The sequence below is a fragment of the Lemur catta genome, chromosome 6 (assembly GCF_020740605.2).
Source record: "Lemur catta isolate mLemCat1 chromosome 6, mLemCat1.pri, whole genome shotgun sequence".
Lineage (NCBI taxonomy): Eukaryota > Metazoa > Chordata > Mammalia > Primates > Lemuridae > Lemur > Lemur catta.
The window spans coordinates 69,326,914-69,348,202 of NC_059133.1; the positions used below are offsets into that span (position 1 = coordinate 69,326,914).

The 21,289-nt window shown below is 36.4% G+C and overlaps 1 protein-coding gene across 4 annotated transcripts in view; it reads left to right on the forward strand.

Annotated features, from left to right (window-relative positions):
* The window catches only part of IPO8 (importin 8), a 70,260-nt gene extending 49,612 nt beyond the window's left edge, over positions 1-20,648 (forward strand). For 3 of the 4 annotated variants that reach the window (XM_045554092.1, XM_045554095.1, XM_045554094.1), the window contains 8 exons: positions 136-261; positions 929-1,026; positions 4,792-4,887; positions 7,946-8,166; positions 10,627-10,832; positions 14,013-14,216; positions 16,910-17,026; positions 18,610-20,648. In XM_045554092.1, the coding sequence (XP_045410048.1) occupies positions 136-261; positions 929-1,026; positions 4,792-4,887; positions 7,946-8,166; positions 10,627-10,832; positions 14,013-14,216; positions 16,910-17,026; positions 18,610-18,707 (1,166 nt within the window). In that variant the 3' untranslated portion in view covers positions 18,708-20,648. Of the gene's footprint in view, positions 1-135; positions 262-928; positions 1,027-4,791; positions 4,888-7,945; positions 8,167-10,626; positions 10,833-14,012; positions 14,217-16,909; positions 17,027-17,195; positions 17,300-18,609 lie in introns of those variants that run through there. The other variant, XM_045554093.1, reaches the window with a different exon arrangement.
* Positions 20,649-21,289: the final 641 nt, after the last annotated feature.

Sequence of the window (21,289 nt, forward strand, 5' to 3'; positions counted from 1 at the left end):
AGAGGGAGGCTTGTAAGTACATTAGATATAGGAGGACTGTGTCTGAGTGTATAGTCTAAACCCTCCTATGTGTAGTCTTTGTGTTTAATTTTTGCTATTTCCCAGAATTCTAACTAGAGATTTTCTTCTTTCTAGAATTCTATGAGGAGATTCTTTCACTGGCATATAGCTTAACCTGCCACAGTATTTCCCCTCAGATGTGGCAGCTTCTAGTTATATTATATGAAGTTTTTCAACAGGATTGCTTTGAATACTTTACAGGTATGGCTTTGACCATATAACATTTTTGCTTTTCTGTATCTAGATATTACTTCCATTGACACCTGAAATAAAAACATGTATGATTCCAGTACCGATCGGAGAATGTTCTTATTTACCTGTCAAGTAAAGGGTGGAGCTATGGTAGTAATGTTTTTCAGCCCTAGGTATATAGGCAGAAGAGTTTGTTGTATTTATTTTTTATTGTATCTCAAGTTACCTTATAGCCAGAGCATGTATCCATACGTTAATTCAATAAATGTTTTCCGAATACAATTCCAAGCACTCTTCTGAGTTCAGCGATACAGCTGAACAAAATACCCCTTGCCCTCTTGAAGCTACATTCTAGTGTGGGGGAGGAGAGAGAACAGGGAAAACACTCAGCAAACAAGCAACAAGATATAAAGTATGTCAGATGGTGGTGGGGACAATGAAGAAAAGGAAAAAATTCAGAACGATTACTACAATAAATGGTGAGCATTTAAATCTTTCTGAACCTTATTTTCCTCCTCTATAAGTAGGCAGATTTATCACTTTCATTTCTAGCATTTTGTGGTTGCAAGGGAAGATGGTAATGTGTGGGTGCCAGAGAGATGTGGTTTCAGCAGGACTAAGTTATTTCTGCTCTTGTTACTCAAGTCTCAATGGGATTTTGAATTTTTTTTTTCAGACATGATGCCTCTCCTGCATAATTATGTGACAATAGATACAGATACCTTACTATCAAATCCAAAGCATTTAGAAATTCTTTTCACAATGTGTAGAAAGGTAAGCAGGTCCTAATCAGTTGTTGCAGTGGTTCTTACTAATGTTTGAGTATTTTATTTCAAGACACTTTTTCAGTTTGTTTATTAAACATTTAATTCAGTTTTATCTTCATTATCTTCATCAACATATATCTGTCATTTTTTATTTTCAAAAGGAGCTTGGGAATGTTGTAATTTGAAAGTTTCATGTTGTGTGTTGTGCTTAAGAATGTTCATCGTTTTTATATCTGTGTACTTTATAATTTTCAGGGTAAATATTTTTGTATTTTTTTCCTTTCAAAAATATAAACTTGCTACTTGATTCAAGAAAAGTGCTAGAAAAATTAACCACAGTTTGTCAATCAGTGACAGAATGGCACTGATCTTTTTTCTGCTAATTGAATGTATATTTGGAAAGGCATTAGATGTAGGTAATTTGAACATAAGCAATATAAGACAAAAATTGTAATAGTTTGGAAAAAAGCATCATTTAGCTCAATCCAAGGTAATTTATAATCCATATAATGGCTACTGTTATATTTACACACAAATGACCATCTACTGCGTTGTCTTTGCCACAGGTTAGATTTGGCCCTTTATTGGTTATATCTTGAAATGTTTGACACCTAAATAACTTTTTCCTTCTTTAGTTAAATATATGTTTGTACATAAATATAAAACCATATTGCATAAAGCTGGCAGGCAGATTTTGGAAAGCTCAAATAGCCAGAAACTAAGAAGTTTGGCCTTGGAGTTGGGAATAAAATAGCTAGTGTACAACCCATTTTTTTCAATAGTGGAGGAGTGTATGAGGATCTGGTAAGAGCTCTGAACTCGTAATCAGTGTATCTGGTTTAGGTCCCAGTTCAGTTATAAAGAGCCTGGGAAATTCTGGAAAGTCAATAAGCTGCTTCAAGTATAAACTTAAGGGGTTGACTTATGATTTTTCATGACTCACTTAGCTCTGTGATAACACATCTTGTTAAATCATAATCACCTGTCAATCTTCAGTTTTCCCCTAAGTTACAGAGAGAGCCTATAGTGAGGGAAAGGGGAAAGAAAGCAACAAGTAGAAAACATAGCAGTCCTGTGTATTCCATTAGTAAGTCACAGCTGCTCTGAATGATAACAGAGTGAATTGGTATTCACAACAATGTCCTTACACTTATCAAGTAGTTAAAATATATTTCATATTCCAGGTTTTAATACTAGCTAATATTTATTGAATTTTTATCGTATACCAGGTGTTTCCTAAACACTTTATGCATGTTAACTTATTTAATCTTTATGACATTATAAGGAAGGTATCCTATTTTAATCAGTGAAGAAACTGAGGCATAATTTCTTGAACTGTGCCTGAGGTTTAAGAAATTATTCTGTTACATAGCTACTATGTATTGGAGCCAGATTTGAACCCAAGTAGTCTGGCTCCAGAGCCCATTTTTTAAATTATAAGATATATCTTTTCCTTTTAGCAAACAAAAACCTCAAGTAAATGCAATTTTGGGAAAAGGGAGTGATTATTTTTCTTTCTGTGTCATACAACCCCATGAAGTGGGTACAGTTATTCTCATAGATAGGGACAGTAAGAGACAGAGGTTAAGTAGCTTTTCTAAAAACATAGCTAATAAGTAGCAGAGCTGTGATTTGAATGAAGACATTCTGGTTCCAGAGCCCACTTTCATTTAGAAAGTAGATTGTGATATATTGCTCTAGAGATAGAATTTTTTTTTTTTTTTTTTTTTTTGAGACAGAATCTCGCTCTGTTGCCTAGGCTAGAGTGCCGTGGTGTCAGCCTAGTTCATAGCAACCTCAAACTCCTGGGCTCAAGCGATCCTACTGCCTCAGGCTCCCGAGTAGCTGGGACTATAGGCATGTAGCACCATGCCCAGCTAATTTTTTTTCTATATTTATTTTTTTAGTTGTCTGGCTAATTTCTTTCTATTTTTTTTTTTTTTTTTAGTAGAGACGGGGTCTCGCTCTTGCTCAGGCTGGTCTCAAACTCCTGACCTTGAGCGATCCTCCTGCCTCAGCCTCCCAGAGTGCTAGGATTATAGGCATGAGCCACCACGCCTGGCGTAGAGATAGAATTTTAAATTTATGTAAATAGGGTTGATTTTTGGCTTTGCCCATTATCTGATCATGATTTAACTCACTGTTTTCCAGTTTCCAATTTTTTTTTTTTTTTTTAAGAGACAGAGTCTTGCTCTGTCACCCAGGCTAGAATACAGTGGCATGATCATAGGTCACTATAGCCTTCAAATTCCTGGGCTCAAATGATCCTCACACCTCAGCCTCCTGAGTAGTTGGGACTACAGGCATGTGCCACCATGCCTGGCTAATATTTATTATCTTTTGTAGATCCTGGGTCTCGCTATGTTGCCCAGGCTAGTCTTGAACTCCTGACCTCAAGCAATTCTCCTGTTGTGGCCTCCCAAAGTGCTCAGCCACCATGCCTGGCCACATTTCCAAACTTCCAAACTTTTTGTTGAATCTCTTTCCTTTTCTCTGTCTTTGTATATGTGTGCATTTAAAATCTCTTTACTGTCATTTCCATGGCTTTTTGGGGGAGAATGAGATTAAATGGCAAGGTTCAATCTTTATTTAGAATTTCTTTTTAATTCAGTTTTCTTAAATTATAATTTTCTAGGAAATTATCTAATGCATCTGAAATTTCAAACATATAAAGAACATAGTGTTCTTCATAGTATTCTCTTATTTATTTAAAAAAAATTTTTTTTAAGAAATGAGGTCTTGCTATGTTGCCCAGGCTGGAGTGCAGTGGCCTGATCACGCAAGAGCTCACTGCAGCCTCAGACTCCTGGGCTCTAGTGATCCTTCCACCGCAGCCTCCTGAGTAGCTGGGACTGTAGGTGTGGGCCGCTGCATCTGGCTTTATTCTCTTATTTGTAATTTCTCTTCTGTCTGTATTTATTGTCTCTTTCATACCTAATATTTTAAAATTTTGGCAAAAGTTATCTACCTTAAGTCCCTTTTCAATAGATCTGCTTTTGGTTTCTCTCTGTTACCTCTTTTTGTCTATGTTTTAAATTTCTGTTTTCTCATTTCTTTGGATTGTCTCTTTTTCTTATATCTTGTGTTTGGATCCTTAATTTATTAATTTTCCCATCTTTTTAACATAAGCATGTTCTACTCTAGGAGACTTTCTTTTGGGAATCTTATAAGGCAATCATGTTCCAAATCTTTTGTATGAACATGTACATTGTAGAATTGTTTATAATAGTGAAAATACAGAATTGTCAATAGAGGAGTAGTCTGGTAACTTTGTTATATTAATCTACTGTCATATTGTATAGTCCTAAATGGTTATAATGTCCATGGAAAATATTTCTAATTGTGAAGTTTATGTGGAGAAATGGAAAAATGTGTAATATCATATTATGATTATTATGAAAAAATAGGTACATGTGGACAAGAATTCAAAAGAAACAAAAAAAATAGAGTTTATAATAAAAAGGCAGTTGTTCTATTTGGATTTCATTTTATTGTTGTGTTTTGGTATCTTTAAAGGGAAGCTTCCTTTATCTGGACAATTAACTCATATAGCCTACTTTATTAATCTAAAGTCAAATTAGTGAATAGAATAGATAGAGAAGATAGATGAACTTCATTTTGATCTTCCTTCTTTGGGTTGGCAGGGTAAACTTGCCAAGTAAGCAAAGCTATGATTCCTAAGACTGAATTTATATGGGATAGTTGTTTTATGTAGCCTCAGTTAAACTCCATGCAGTGTCCCTCATTGCCAACTAAATTGTGATTACTGCAGGTACTGTGTGGAGATGGAGGAGAAGATGCAGAATGCCATGCAGCCAAACTTCTTGAAGTCATCATTCTTCAGTGCAAAGGAAGGGGAATTGATCAGGTACTGTATGTCTGGAAAGCTTCTTACATGCCTGTAAGGTGTTCACATTTGAAATTTACATACCTGATTGGCATTTTGTTTATGTTATGACGAAAAATTAGAAAGACAACCTATAGTTTGTGCTTGCTGGTGCAAATCCTATTTAAATGATGATAAAAACAGCCATGTAATTTGGAAATTGTACCACTTGTGTCTAGCTGAGAAAGGGATGCACAGAAAAATATGTAATCATATAAGAGGCTATTAGTTAATGAAGGAAATGTGTAAATTCTACTCAAATTGGAGTCCCAGTGATTTACACGTTCCCTTTGTTTTTGTGCATGTTATTTAAATACCCCCAGGTACCTTTTCTCACCAGAAATTAAGATACTGTGAAAAAAAGAAAAATTTCTCTTAACCTATTTAAAAAGTATAATTTTATACTTTATACTTTTTATAAGGTATAAATTGATAAATTTTCAACATGATTAATTCAATTTTTGATACTACTGTGGTATAATATATCTTTTTCCATCTTTTTACTTTTGACCTGTTTGTATCTTTGAGTCTAAAGTGTGTTTTATGTAGTTGGATCTTGGTTTTTATCCAATCTGACATTCTGTAACTTTTCATTGTTTAATCCATTCATATTTATTATTACTGCTGTTACACATTGATTTAGTCTGCCATTTTATTTTTATATGTCTCATGTTTTTGTTCCCATATTCCTTTACTGCTTTTGAATTAATATTTTCTGATGTCACATTTTAATTCCTTCAATTTTTTTTCACTATTTCCTTTTATTTTCTTAGTGGCTGCTCTATGTTTTTTTCACCATTTATTTTTGTTATTTTTTTGGTGGCTTAACATATATTTGACCTTATTAGAATCTACTTCAGATTTATAGTAACTTAATTTCAGTGAGATACAGAAACATTACTCCTATATAACTATATTCCCTCTTTCCCCTTTTTGCCTCATTATTATACATATTACATTTATATATGTTACAAACCCAACAGTACATTGTTTGTAATTATTACTTCTTATAATTTTATGTCTGTTAAAGAAGCTGAGAAAAAAAAGGTGACAAATATGTATTTATGGAGTTTTTTATATTAACCTCCTCACTTACCATTTCTGGTTCTCTTATTACTGTGGCTTTGGGTTACCATCTGGTATCATTTTGTAACTCCGATACAACTTTGTTCCTACCTCTTTGGTATTGTTGATGTTGAGTATATTACATTTGTCTATTTTATAGGCCCAACAATACAATTATAACATTATTGTTTTATGCAATTGCTATTTAAAACAGTTAAGAGAATTAAGTCAAAGAAATATTGTTTATACTTTCTTTTATAATTATATAAAGTCATAATTGCTCTTTTGTGTGTGTGTGAGTGACTTTGAATTACCATCTGGGTCACTTGCATTCAGCCTGAAGAACTTCATTTAGTATTTCTTTTAAGGCAGGTCTTCTAGTAATGGATTCTCTCAGTTTTTGTTTTTCTGAAAATATCTTTATTTTTCCCTTCATTTTTGGAAGAGAGTTTTGGTGGATCTTTGGTTGGCAATTTTTTTTTTTTAGTACTTTGTACATCCCATCCCACTATCTTCTGGCTTCCAATGTTTCTGATGAGAAATGATTAACAGCTGTTAATCTCATTGGAGTTCCTTTGTTATGGTGATGGATGTTTTTCTCTTGGTGCTGTTGTCCAGATTTTCTTTTTTTCAGCATTTATACTATAATGTGTCTGTGTGTGGATCTTTTTGCATTTATACTGCTTAGAATTAATTCATGAGCCTCTTAGATGTGTAGGGTTTTTTTTTTTTTTGTCAAATTTGGGAAGTTTTCAACTGTTATGTCTTTGAATATTTTTTCTGCTTTTCCTCTCTCTTGTACTCCCATTACGTATATGTTGGTGTGTTTAATTGTATTCCACATTTCTTTGAGACTTTGGTCATTCTTCATTCTCTTTTTTATCTCTGGTCTTTGGGTTGCATAATCTTTATCTATCTATCTTCAAGTCTGCTAATTCTTCTGACAGTTCAAATCTACTGTTGAGCTCCTCTACTGAATTTTTCATTTTGCTTACAGTACTTATTAAGTCCAGAATTTCCATTTGCTTCTTTTTTGTGTCTCTCTTTATTGATATTTTATCTTTGAGATATTGTCATCATAGCTTCTTTTACTTTACAATGGTTTCTTTTATTTTTTAAACATTTATAATGGCTAATGTGAAGTTTTCAAAGTCTATCTTTGAGTTTTGTTCCGACTCCAGGAGGGCTCTTGGCTGTCTCCTTCCTTGCTTTTTCCAGTGAACTGCTGGCCTGTCTTTTTGCTCTCAGTATAGTAGCTACCAGCTTCCTCTTATTTGCTTTCCACCAAAATCTTAATTATTTTTGAGAGTGACCTCCCCGCCCCCAGGTTCATTGAGGTATAATTGACAGATAAAATTTTATAAATTTTATTTTATACAAATCATTTCAGCCCATCTTCTTTAATTGAAAATAACAGGAGATACTTCTAATAAAATTGGTTTATCAATATTACACTTTAGAATTGGAGTTAGATGATTTTAATTTGTGGGGTCCACCATTTTTTCTTCAGTCTTTTTCTTTCACTTATACTAAGAGGAATTTTCTTTCTCAAGGAACAATTTGATTACGTCATACTTATTCTCAGTTCTATTTATTTATTTCCAGTTTTGTTTGCCAAAGAAAATGACATGCAGTCATTTTACCTTAAACGTGGAAGTGGCTGGGTCCACATGTGGATTATTGCCACCATTTGTGTGTTGTCTCTCAGATCAATCTTCAACTAACTCTAATCTGCACTTAAAAAGGAAGATTATTCTAGCACTGCTGTAGGACTTCTTTTCATCTGTTTAATCTCTGTAGGTTTTTATGAGGATATAAATCTTTTAAATAACTCAAATTATTTCAATAAGCAAAAGTTTCATTGTCATTAAGCCTGTCTTATTTATTGAAAACATTCTTTGCCAACATTCAGCTTTCTGTCAGAGTTACTTGGTTGCTGTCTGTATGGTTGACTCTTTTTCTTTTTGTCCTCTAGTGCATTCCACTCTTCATTCAGCTTGTTTTGGAGAGATTAACTCGAGGGGTCAAAACTAGTGAGCTCCGTACTATGTGTCTTCAGGTTGCAATTGCTGCCTTGTACTACAATCCTGATTTGCTGCTACATACTTTAGAACGAATTCAGTTGCCTCACAACCCTGGACCTATCACTGTACAGTTTATAAATCAGTGGATGAATGATACAGATTGTTTTCTCGGGTATGTGTCTTTTGGATTTTACACTGCTTTTCTGTTTCTGGGAAGTTTACTTTTTAATATATGCATATAATAGCATGTATAAAGATAATTTCCATATCTTAGGAATTATTTTTAGTGCATTGATAGAATTAATTTTTAGAAAATTAAGGATGTATTTCCACAGTATAGTCTAGTGGAAAGAATGCAGGCTCTGAAAATTAGATATAGTCCTTCCCCACTTATTTTTGACTTAATGTATGTCATATCTCTAGGCAACGAGAATTCAGTGTCCATCTGGGTTCCATGACTCTTAAGTGTCTGTGGGCAAAAAGATTCTAAATGGAGTCAGGTTTCTAAGGAAGATACCAGTCTGGCAAAATAATAATGTAATATCCCAGGATGTTTAACTCTTTGTAGATCTTAAGGGTGTCTGTTCTCAAATGTAGGTTCAGAAGGCTTGTTTGTTGTAGCCAGGGTCCTGCCCCAGTAGTACTTGGCTTTTTGTGAAGCACCCTCCTAGTTTTCAAACATAGGAAGAGTGAGGTCCCAACTAGTGGTATGTGCCCACCTCAAGTCTAGTAACACATATTAGTGATTGTGATATGCTAGAATTTGAGCTAGATTGCTGTCTAATTTGTTTTGATTTAATATGTCATCCTAAACAAGACTAATGTTCTGATCCAGATGTTTGTATAGTTTGGCCTATTTAAATCTGGCAAATTTAAATTTAACTCCTAAACTTCTACACGAAACTTTGATTTTTATAGTTTAAAAATTTTAAAGCCAGTTGTGGTGGCATGTACCTGTAATCCCCAGATACTCAGGAGTCTGAGGTAGGAGGATCACTTGAGCCCAGGAGTTCAAGGCTGCAATGAGCTGTGATTACACCATTGCACTCCACCCAGATGCCAGAGTGAGATCCCGTCTCTAAAAAAAATTAATTACTTAATTAATTTTAAAAGGGACTCATATTAAGACTCAGAGTTATATTTTATACAAATCATTTCAGCCCATCTTTTTTAACTGACAATAACTATCAGAAAATACTTCTAATGAGTTCATCAGTACTACACTGTAGAATTGGAGTCTACCCACTAGAAATAGTGTTCTTTTTAAGTTTTGTCAGATATCATTTAGAAAAATTTGCTGAGAGGAATAGACTCCTAGCAGGAAGGGGTAAGGACACTGCTACGTGGGTGAGAGAAGATGGAGGCCTGGACTAGGATGGTGGGCTAGGGATGGAGGAACATATTTACAAGCTGCTATGTGTGTTCTAATTTTTCTACTTTCACGCCACTGGAATCTGTCGTTATTGAGATTTTTTATTAAATCCTTGAAGGGAACAGTGTACTTTAAAAAGAACTTATGCTTAAAGTTTTCTCTGACAAAGATTTAGGAAGTAGAGATTTGGTCATTCAAAGTTGAGCAGTTGGTACACTTATGTCTTTATTAGCATCTATAAGCAATTGTCCAAAGATAGAAAGGCTATCTCTTCTAGCTATTTCATAGACAGGGAGTCCTTGTGTTGTGCTTCCTTGGAATGTCTAGAGCCTCACTTGATAATCATCTTTTCTGCTGTGATCCACTTGACATCTGGTGCATACTACTGGTTAGGGGCTATATGGATGAGAAAGCCCTCAGTCAAGTATAGCTCCTATTATGGCATCTTACTTGGGCATCAGTAACTTGAATGAGTCAGGAAATGCAAATAATGAGAATAACAGAAGCTTATACTATATTCATTATTGGGTTTGTCCATTATATTGCTCCCACTTTAAACAAATTGAGTCATGGCTAGTGAATTTTTGTTTATGCCTGCAATCTTGAGACTGTTTTTACCAATATAGTAGTTTAATTCTTAATATTTTTAGTTTTAAACAATGTAGAAGAACATTTAGTAGAAAAATGTGTTTAATGTACATTGAACTTTTTTCCCACTCAGAATTAAATTTTTCTTATCCTTAAATTTTCCTTATCTGTTTTACGGCAGAGGACTGTAATAGACTACTTACATTAAGTTCAACTTACTAGATGCTGAGTTTTTTGAAATAGCTTTTGGCATCCAGGGTTAGTGTAAAGTATATGTGCCAAGAAACCTTGTAGATCAGTCTAATGATGGAAAAGTCTAAGAAACTCTTCATTTTCTTCCCATTGTATAGGAACTTTATGCTGTCAAATACAAATGAGTTTTATTAAAACAGGAACATAAAATATGTATTCCTGTTTTAATAAAACTCATTATGCCAAGGCTCATATATAGCATTTATATTAATCATAAATTAGTGTTGCATTAAGAGTCACCATGTTAATTGCAGAAGATACATAACTGGTTTACAAAATTTGATTTATGTAGGATGTCATATAGTACAAGATGAATGAACCTTGGAGCATACCTCGGACATTTCTTTTTGTAGTTTCTCCAGAATTTGTCCTCTATTGCATTTCTCATGTTCACAATTTTTTTTTTCCCAAAATTTGCAGGCATCATGACCGGAAGATGTGTATAATAGGACTGAGTATTCTTTTGGAGTTGCAGAATCGACCTCCTGCAGTAGATGCTGTGGTGGGACAGATTGTTCCCTCAATTCTTTTCCTTTTCCTTGGCCTGAAGCAGATCTGTGCCACTAAGCAACTGCTAAACCGGGACGATCACTCAAAAGCAGAGAAAGCTGATATGGAAGAAAATGGTAAAGTCTTCTCGTTGCAATGAATGCTAGAATTGATTTTGATTTGAGCGTGCGTTTTCTTTGAACATTTGTCTATTTGGAGTCATGAAACAGATTTACATTCTTTGGCCTACTGCACATAGAACAAATAGTTTGGGCTTGGTTGACTTGATATTAATTATATAATGTGGCGTAAACTTAGGTTTGTGCACCCTTTGACATTTAAAACTGTCAATGAGTTTTTAATGGAGACTAGTAGATGTTACACATTAGGAAATATATTTGTAACAGAATCAAGTGGTCTTGACTACAAGTTAGAACCTAGTATTTCATTTTCTTCTTGTTTGTGCCTCAGTAAAGGCAGCAGCCATGAGTTAAATGAACCATTAGATTAAGAGCAGAAGTGTTAGTACAACAGATTAGTAGAGAGTGATTTTTTTTTTTAAGGTTCTGAAGTGACTCATTACCAAAAGTATTTGAGAGATATTATATATTTGTGATTTAAATATAAGTTATGGGTAAAGTACTTAAATGAAGGTGATTTGCTTAATTGAATCAGAATAAGACTGTTAGAGTCAAGAATATAAGGCTTTTATTTTGCTTAATGATGAGATTACAAAACTACTTGCTAAAGACCAGGAGGTAGCATTATCCAATTCTAAGGGGAGTTTTTCCTCTTCTGGTTAAAAACAGACATTTTGTTAGCTCAGAAAAATAAGAACTCTTCCTCAAAAACATACAACTCTATTTTTGATGCTAAATTCTGTGATTTTTAGCATGTATAGACTTCAAACACTTTTAACTGGCATCATCCCAGTTTGTTCATATATAGGAATTGTAAACTACCTTTCTTCCACCCTCAACACAATACAGCTTTGAATTTGTTTTTCTGAATTTTATGTAGGTCTTTTGAAGTAATGCTTCTTTATGAGAAGTTTCGTTTGCTTGTTTAATTTTTTTTGTATTTTTGGCTAAGTATGTTCCAACAATTATAGAGTTCTTTTTTTTAGTATGTTATGGTCTCTAATTTTTTGCTTTGCAAGCTCTTTATTGGCTTACATTACTATGGCTTGAAGGAAAATTTTCTAGTAATATCCCAGACTTTCTTGTTGGTTTCCTACTAAAGTGTGGAATGATTAATTAGCAAAGATATTTCTTATTTCTTATTCTCTTTATAACTATATCTTTAGCATGTATTTTTTTTTTTTTTTTTGTAGTTTGGTCCAAACTATGGTTAATTGCCTTATTCCTAAAACTATCTTGTAGTTTAATCTAGCTGCTTCAGTATGGTGTGCTTTATAGAACTAGTTTTAGATTAATATTGCCTGGTTTGGGTTTACTCCAGGTTTTTCCTTTTACGGTTTTTGTTTTGTATTTGCTGTTTTCCTGTTACAGTATTCCAGTTACAATCTAACTGCTAGGAACAGATTGGCGCTACAAATGGATACAGAATCCATGGTGATATGCAATTTGGCTTTTTATAATAACTTTTCAAGTCACATGTAGCTAACTACTTTATATATATATTTTCTTACATTTTTACTATTTTTCTAAATTATAAATTGAAAGTTGTTGTTTTTTTTTTTTCTTTTTTTGAGACAGAGTCTCACTCTGTTGCCCAGGCTAGAGTGCCGTGGCGTCAGCCTAGCTCACAGCAACCTCAAACTCCTTGGGCTCAAGCAATCCTTCTGCCTCAGCCTCCCTAGTAGCTGGGACTACAGGCATGCGCCATGACTGGCCAATTTTTTCTATATATTTTTAGTTGAATTGATAAGTTTTAATTATATATATTTATGGGGTACAAAGTGATGTTATGTTTTATGATATAATGTGGAATGATTAAATCAAGCTGATTAACATATCCATCACCTTAAATACTTATTTTTTGTAGTGAAAACATTTGAAATTTACCGTCTTATCAATTTTGAAATGTACAGTACACCATTATTAACTATATTCACCATGCTGTACAATAGATCTCAAAAAACCAAAACAAAAAACCCCTTTTCCTCCTGTCTGAGAGTTTGTACCCTTTGGCCAACATCTCCCCATTCCCCCCACCCTCTAGCCACTGGTAACCACCATTCTACTTTCTACTTCTATGAGTTTGATCGTTTCACGTTCCACATATAATGAGAACATGTGGTATTTGTCTTTCCATGCCTGGCTTATTTCACTTAGCATAATGTCCTCCAAGTTCATCCATGTTGCACATGACAATTTTCTTTTTTTAAGTCCAAATGGTATTCCATTGTGTATATATACCACATTTTCTTCATCCATTCATCTGTTAATGGATACTAGGTTGATTTCATCGTAACTTGACTATTGTGAATAGTGTAGCCGTGAATATGGGAGTGCAGATATCTGTTCCACATACTTTTTTGGATAAATACCCAGAAGTGGGATTGATTGTTGGATCTATATTTTTACTATATTTATTAGCAGAAATGAAATCATTTTGGCATTTTCAAGCAGTTCATAACCAACTTAGTTAATTAACAGACCTGAATTCTCAATGGGAGGTCATTGTTGTTTAAAACACATGCACTGACTGCACAATCATTTTATGTCTCCCTTCCTTTTTTTTTTTTAAAGAGAAGAGCCATGTGCATTGGCTCATACCTATAATCCCAGCAGGAGAGACCAAGGCAGGAGGATTGCCTGAGGCCAGGAGTCTGAGACCAGCTTGAGCAATGTAGCAAGACCCCCATCTCTACCAAAAACAAAAAAATTATCTGGGCATGGTGGCGAGTACCTGTAGTCCTAGGTACTTGAGAGGCTGAGGCGGGAGGATCACTTGAGCCCAGGAGTTTAAGGCTTTGGTGAGCTATGATTGGGCCACTGTACTCCAGCCTGGGCAATGGAACAAGACCTTTTCTCTAAAAAGAAAAACAAAATTAATTTTGGCATCTTCAATTAAATAGTATTCTTACATTAATGAACATGGGGCAGCCATAGCATAGCAGTAGTACTGTTCAGCCGGATGACAGATTTAGAGAGACTTTTCAGTGAGAAGGATAAAGTCATTCTCAATTTAGCAAATTACAGGAAAGATAAGGTTAATTTTTATAATTTTAGGTAAAATTATGTGATAGTTTTTCCATTTCCAGAATGTTATTTTATAATCTTTTTTTAATGAAATTTTATATTTTGTCCTTATGTGTTTTGATTCCTTTTAAATCATGAACGGATTCACAGAGGAGATTTCGAGTGATGAAGAGGAGACGAATGTAAATGCCCAAGCAATGCAGTCAAATAATGGAAGAGGCGAAGATGAGGAGGAAGATGATGATGACTGGGATGAGGAAATATTGGAAGAAACTGCCCTTGAGGGATTCAGCACTCCGCTTGACCTTGACAGTAGTGTGGATGAATATCAGTTTTTTACACAAGCTCTGCTAAGTATGTCTTTACTCTCTGAATCTTCATATATGTTTCCTAAATTCTTTCTTCATTTCTTCCTGCTAGAAGTTGTTTTGGGATCTGCCCCAAATTGGTCTAGGTTCTTTTTTTAAATTTTATTTGTTCTTTGTTATAGAAATCCTTAAACATATATGAAATGAGAGTGATTAAAATAATGCAAACCTGTCACCCAATCCTAGCAACCTTCATCATTGTAAAGTAGCAGGATGAGCTTATAGATTACCCCCACAAAAGTAATTTTGGGCAAGAATATCTGCATATATTCTAGGTATGAATGGACAAGCATTTTTACAGAAAAGAATGAAAAACTTCAGGCATATGTTGCTTAAACATTGTGGCCATAAACTTATTAGTAATTCACAGTCCCTGTGGGAAGGAGCTGCTGCTGTGACTTTTTGCTATATAAGCAGTTTGCCAATTTTGTACAGCAAGGGAAACTATAAATACAGTTAAAGGACTCATAAATGATTGGGAGAAAATATTTGCCACGTACACTATTACAGGTTCAATGTACACAGTGTACAAAGGCCATCTACAAATGGATAGGACCAGTAACCCAGTATAAAAATGGGAGATGTAAATGGAAAATTTACAGGATAAAAATAAATAAAAAGCCAATGAAAATATTTAGGAAATTATTAATGAAAGAAATTATTCAGAATCCGATTAATATAGATTATTTGTTTTATGGTTAGGTAGTATTTCTTTTTTTTTTTTTTTTTTGAGACAGAGTCTCACTCTGTTGCCTGGGCTAGAGTGCCGTGGCGTCAGCCTAGCTCACAGCAACCTCAAACTCCCTCCTGCCTCAGCCTCCCAAGTAGCTGGGACTACAGGCATGCGCCACCATGCCTGGCTAATTTCTTCTATATATTTTTAGTTGTCTAGATAATTTCTTTCTAGTTTTTTAGTAGAGACGGGGTCTCGCTCTTGCTCAGGCTGGTCTCGAACTCCTGAGCTCAAATGATCCACCTGCCTCGGCCTCCCTGAGTGCTAGGATTACAGGCGTGAGCCACCACGCCTGGCTGGTTAGATGGTATTTCTACAGTGATACCATAATTTATTTCAACTGTTGGATGTTTAACATTATTTCCAATTTTTTGCTATTATAAACAATATTAAAGTAAGCTTTCTTGTGTATAAAATATTGTTATTAACAAGGCAATACTAGTACATTGGTACTATTTAGTGTTGCTACAAATACCATTAATGATGAAAAAAACAACCTCATGTTTTTATTGAAATTTAGCAGGAATTAGACGCAGAGAGCATAGGGAATGATATTCTAAAATGTGGAGAAAATATGAGCATATGAAGAGTGTGCTCTTAGGCAGTTGTTCCTGGACATGGGTGTGTGTCACAGTCACCAAGGAAGCTTTTAGATCTTGGGTGGGATCTCAGGAAATGTATTTTAAAAATGCTCAAGTTAACGTTAGGCAACCAGCTTGGGACCAGCATGTAGGGTCCACTACTCAAAGTCTCTGTGAAGGTATCAAGTCAGACTGGATTGTAGTAACCTTGAATTCTAGACTGAGGAGGTCTTTGTCCCATTGCCCCCTGGAGTAGTGTTGAAACTTGTTCCGTGCGAGGGCAACCTTGGGGATGTGGTAGTTCACATCAGGGGAGCTACCAGGTGATGCAGAAAGAGCTGAAGGCGGCGAGATGCAGGAACCAAGCATGAGATTGATCCTTTTATTGAGGGACCTGGAGTCAGAGGGTAGCATTTGATGGAAAGAAGCATATAGGTGAAAGACATAAAGAAGCAGAGGGGCTGGACACGGTGGCTTATGTTTGTAATTCCAGCACTTTGGGAGGGGGAGGCAGGAGGATTGCTTGCTTGAGGCCATGAGTTCAAGAACAGCCTGGGCAACATGGCAAGACCCCATCTGAACAACAACAAAAAATTAGCCAGGCATGGTGGCATGCACCTGTAGTCCCAGCTACTCGGGAAGATAAGGCAGGAGGATTGCTTGAGCCTGGGAGTTTGAGGTTGCAGTGAGCTATCATTGGGCCTGGGCAATACGTCGACACCCTGTATAAAAAAAAAAAAAAAAAGCAACAGTTTGGGTGTGGAGAGGGGGGCATGGTCAAAGATGTTAAGGATTTACAGTGGTTGACTGGGGCACTAATAGAACTGCTGAGGGACATGAGATAAAGAGGGCTTGGGAGGAAAATGTCAAATTTGGTTTTGTAATAGTTGTGCTGTTTGAGGTGCAGTATTCAAATGGAGCAGTCCAGTAGGCTTAGGGGAAGGTTTTGCCTAAATGTACAGATTTGAGTCCTTGGTGTAGGAGCAATGCTGAAGCTGCAAGTAGTATGAAAATTCCAGAGGAAAACGGTTATAAGTGAGTAGAGGTGTTTACCAAGACCCAGATTTTAGGGAACATCCATAGAGAGAAGACAGTGAAGGAGGAAGAGAACTAGGCAAAGCAGAGACTCACCATGCCTTCACCTTCCTTTGACACCACATGTAGTTGGGTGCTAAGTGGGTGCTCAGAGGTAATCCTGTGTTGGATTATCTTGTGTTCATTATAGTACTGTACTCTTTGTTTCTTACTGTCTGTGATAATTTCATTGTAATTTGATCATGTTACCAGTTCTCTGAAATAATAATAATAGTCACTGTATTCTCCTATCTTTTCTTTCTCCCCCTTTTTGCCCCCAAAATGCAACAGCTGTGCAAAGTCGGGATGCTGCCTGGTACCAGTTGCTGATGGCACCGCTCAGCGAAGACCAGAGGAGCGCGCTGCAGGAGGTGTACACGCTGGCAGAGCACCGGAGGACAGTGGCAGGTCAGCGGAGTCACCTCCCGATTGGATGCATGTGTCAGTGCCAACAGTCATTCTTACTTGATGAGCTGGGGTTGTCTAAATACTGCTTTTAAAATTGTTAGAGAATAGCCCTTCAAGATAATAAGGAATTGTCATTATTGTAGGATTATTATTATTTTTTTCCCTTAAGACACAGTATCTCCATTGTTGCCCAGGCAGCGGCGCAATCATAGCTCACTGCAGTCTTGAACTCCTGGCTCAGGTGATCTTCCTGCCTCAGCGCCCCAAATAGCTAGGACTACAGGCACATGCCACCACACTTGGACAATTTTTAACATTTTTTGTAGAGATGGCATCTTGCTATGTTGCCTAGGCTGGTCTTGAACTCCTGGCCTCCCGTCATCCTCTTGCCTTGGCCTCACAAAGTGCTGGGATTGCAGGCGTGAGCCACTGTGACTGGCCTGATTATTCTTTTTAATCATGATATCTTAGCTCTGTAAAAACCTGTGCATTAACATGTGTCTATTAGTGGCGTTCTCATTCATATCCTTATCGTATTTTGGAGGCAAAGGTACAAAGTGAGGGTTGGGATGCCATTTACTGAGGAAGACTTAAATAGCTGGATCACCCACGTAAACATCTCAGCCACAGGTGGACCAAAGGGACATAATCAGTTCTGTGAGGGGGTCGTATTCCTGGAAATTAAATGCTCTCCATTCCAATTTGTTGGACTTTATGTGTTATTGATTCTTGTTGATTTTTAAACTGGAGAAATTATTTTATGTTGATTATTATGGCCACTCTAGATTATTAATGGAAAAGATTTTGTAGTTACAAAAATATTTTATTAGGGCCAGGTGCGGTGGCTCACACCTGTAATCCTAGCACTCTGGGAGGCCGAGGTGGGAGGATTATTTGAGCTCAGGAGTTCAAGACCAGCCTGAGCAAGAGGGAGACATCATCTCTGCTAAAGATAGAAAAAATTAGCCAGTCAACTAAAAATAGAAACAAAAAATTAGCAGAAACAAAAAATTAGCCGAGCCTAGTGGCTCGTGCCTATAGTCTCAGTTACTTGGGAAGCTTGAGGCAGGAGAATCGCTTGAGCTCAGGAGTTGGAGGTTGCTGTGAGCTAGGCTGACTCCACGGCACTCATTCTAGCCTGGGCAACAGAGCAAGACTCTATCTCAAAAAAAAAAAAAAAAAAAAAAAATTTTAGTAGGAAACATCATGCACTAGGCATCTACAGTTTAGAACTCTGGTTCTTCTGCATGGACTTAGATTTTCAGCTCTACACACAGATCGTCCCTGCTAATGTGAGAAATCTGGGTGCCCTTTCAGCAGTAGAGACTGTGAAGCTAGTTGAATACAACTTTGAGACTGGTTTTCATTTCATTCATTTTTTGCAAAGTTTTTCCATGATAGTTGGGATCTATTAAAGGCTGACATTCAATTTGGCAAAGTAAGTATTACCAAACCAGTCACATTCCTTCGGAGTTCTAAGTATATAAAGAATTTGGCACCTTTGACATTGTGTCCAACTTTGTCACCTTAAATACTCTTTTTTCCCCTCTCCCCCGCAACCCCTTTCTTTTGGAAAATGCTAGAGGCAAAGAAGAAGATTGAACAACAGGGAGGCTTCACATTTGAAAACAAGGGCATCCTCTCTGCATTTAACTTTGGGACTGTGCCCAGCAACAACTGAAGGAGGGACGTCAGCCGACCAGAGATCATCGGCACATTTTATTTCACAAGGGGAGCGTGAGGGTCAAGAGGGGGAGAAATGAGGGGCTGCTTTTCAGGGCCCTCCTGCCGTGCTGGTTCCCATCTGGCATCAGGCAGTGCTTTTCTCCACTCTCCCTTTCCCCTTTGACCTTTCTCACCCTGAAATCTAGATATTTTATTAATAAACAGCTACTGTAACGTATGAAATGAAAGAAAAACAGAATCATTGGATTGAAGAGGACAAACCATACGCTTCAAAGGCTGGGTACCCAAGGTGGTTTTAGAGGATTGGATCGACTTGCACGTCTCAGGTTTTTGCCATGCAGAATCAGTGGATTTATGCGGATAACAGTGCCTTCTGTTGTACATGAATTATCAGAAAAAATTTTTTGGAGTGCATTGCAATTTTTTTTAAAGCATAAAACATATTTCTAGATATAATGTAAACCTTGGTTATATGTCAACTTATTCTGCATTTTACTCTGTGAAAATTTACTGTTAGGCAGTTAGCTGGGAGTCACTCTGGTTTCAAAAACATCACTGCTCCCTTTGCTCACCCTGCTGCCGGGGGCCTGCGTCAGGGGTTGTGAAACATGCACTGGCTCTGGTTTTTTATAAGATGTTTTGTGGCTTTCTTAAGAAATATCTTATTCCTTCTTCCATCATATTTTTCTGCCTTGAAAGGGGTGGTATTTCTTTTGGGGTCAAGAAATACGCATATCAGTTTCACTCATAACCTTGTAAGTTACAAGTGGTCCTGCCAGCAGTTTCTTGGCAACAAGTGGCAGGGGCTCTTTAGTCACTGGAATTAACAGTAAGTCTGAATATATTCTGAATCACTTACCTAACTATACAGGTAATTCATAGTTATACCTAAAGCACATTGGACTTCTAGGAGAAAGGTGCTACATAGGCACACTGTCTTTCTTGATATGGGGGCTTGCATTTTCAGTAAGTTATCATTCCAGCTATGTCGGACCAGGGTCCAAAGCATTTTATAATGATTTTTTTAATCTAGCAAAAAGACCCAAACAAATCTAACTTTTTGCTTTCTCACACATTTGAATTTTCTCCTGCCTAATTTGTTCTAGTCTTTATTTATGGCTCAGTTTGACAATTGAAGTTTTTGAAAGGTTGTGCAGATTCCATGTTAAAGAAGAAGAAAATTTTTTTCAAGGGTTGGGTCAGCTGCACTGTTAGATGGGTTATGATGTAAGATAGCCTATAGGCAACATTGCAGATGGACATTACAGTTGTTTTTCAGAACATGGATCACAGTGCTTTCATTCAGTGAAATGAAAATGTATCTTCAGAATTTAACATATTACTGGATGTGATACAACTTTTCATTTTTGTGAAATGGAAAATTCAGAAATTCACAGCTTAAATTTCCCATCAGTGACTGGAGGAATTTTTTTCAGGGGCTTCATATATTGCCATCTCTATTCATATATTAACTCTTTTTAGACTTTTAGATTAAGTAATTTTTATAGAAGTAGTCTGAAAAACGATGAGTTTTGGAGCTAAATGACCCCCTGCTTTCCTCTGTCCTTCCCTTCACAAGGCATTGAAGCTGAATGTGCCAACGATAGTCAGAAGAGAAAGATGGTATTGGGGAAAATTTTAGAGAGCTTTGAAACTCTTTTTATTCTCCTCATATTAATTTTAACATAAATAGTATGCCTTCACACTGGATTGTAAAAGGCATCTGATTTTAGAGATTTTATTTTGTGATGTTTGTCTCCTACAGTATTAAAGGGAAAGAAGTATTAATGTGCATCACCCTATCTTGTTTTTGAAGCCAGGGTAGTTGTATGATTTTGTTACCAGCAGTGCTAACCTGAATGTGACCTGGTTACTTTGGAAATGCAGGAACTTACATGAATGTACTGTAAAATAAAATGCGGACTGATTCCCAGGATTCTCAGGTCTTCTGTGTGAAATGTTTTCTGAAATAGGAAGGTGCCTTGGGCAGGTGATAAAACCCATCAGTATGTTTTCCTGATTTCTGGGGACCTGAAGCAAGGTGACTGTCGGTCTGGGAGAGTAACAAGGTCTCATCAGGAATAGCTAAAGCATGGGGAGAATGGTAGGAGCCGGAGCCCATCTCAAACCAGGGTGTCCAACAAGAGTGACAGGGCTCTGAAAAGGCAACATTGTTCAGCCATTTCAGGACCTTGGAGGAAACGGACATGTCACTAAAATGGAGCCATTTTCTGATGGGCTACTATCAAATTAGGAGTGGTCAAAACTGAACTGGTAAATGCTGGCCTTCTGATTCTCAATACAGTCATGTGTTGCTTAACAGGGATACATTTTGAGAAATGCTTTTTAAGGCAATTTTGTCATACAAATGTCATGGAGTGTACATACATGAACCTAGGTGGGATAGCCCACTACACACCTAGGCTGTACGGTATAGCCTATTGCTCCTAGGCTATAAACTGGTACAGCATGTTACTGTACTGAATGCTATAGGCAATTGTAACACAATGGTAAGTATTTGTGTATTAGAACATATCTAAACATAAAAAAGGTGCAGTAAAAATACAGTATAAAAAG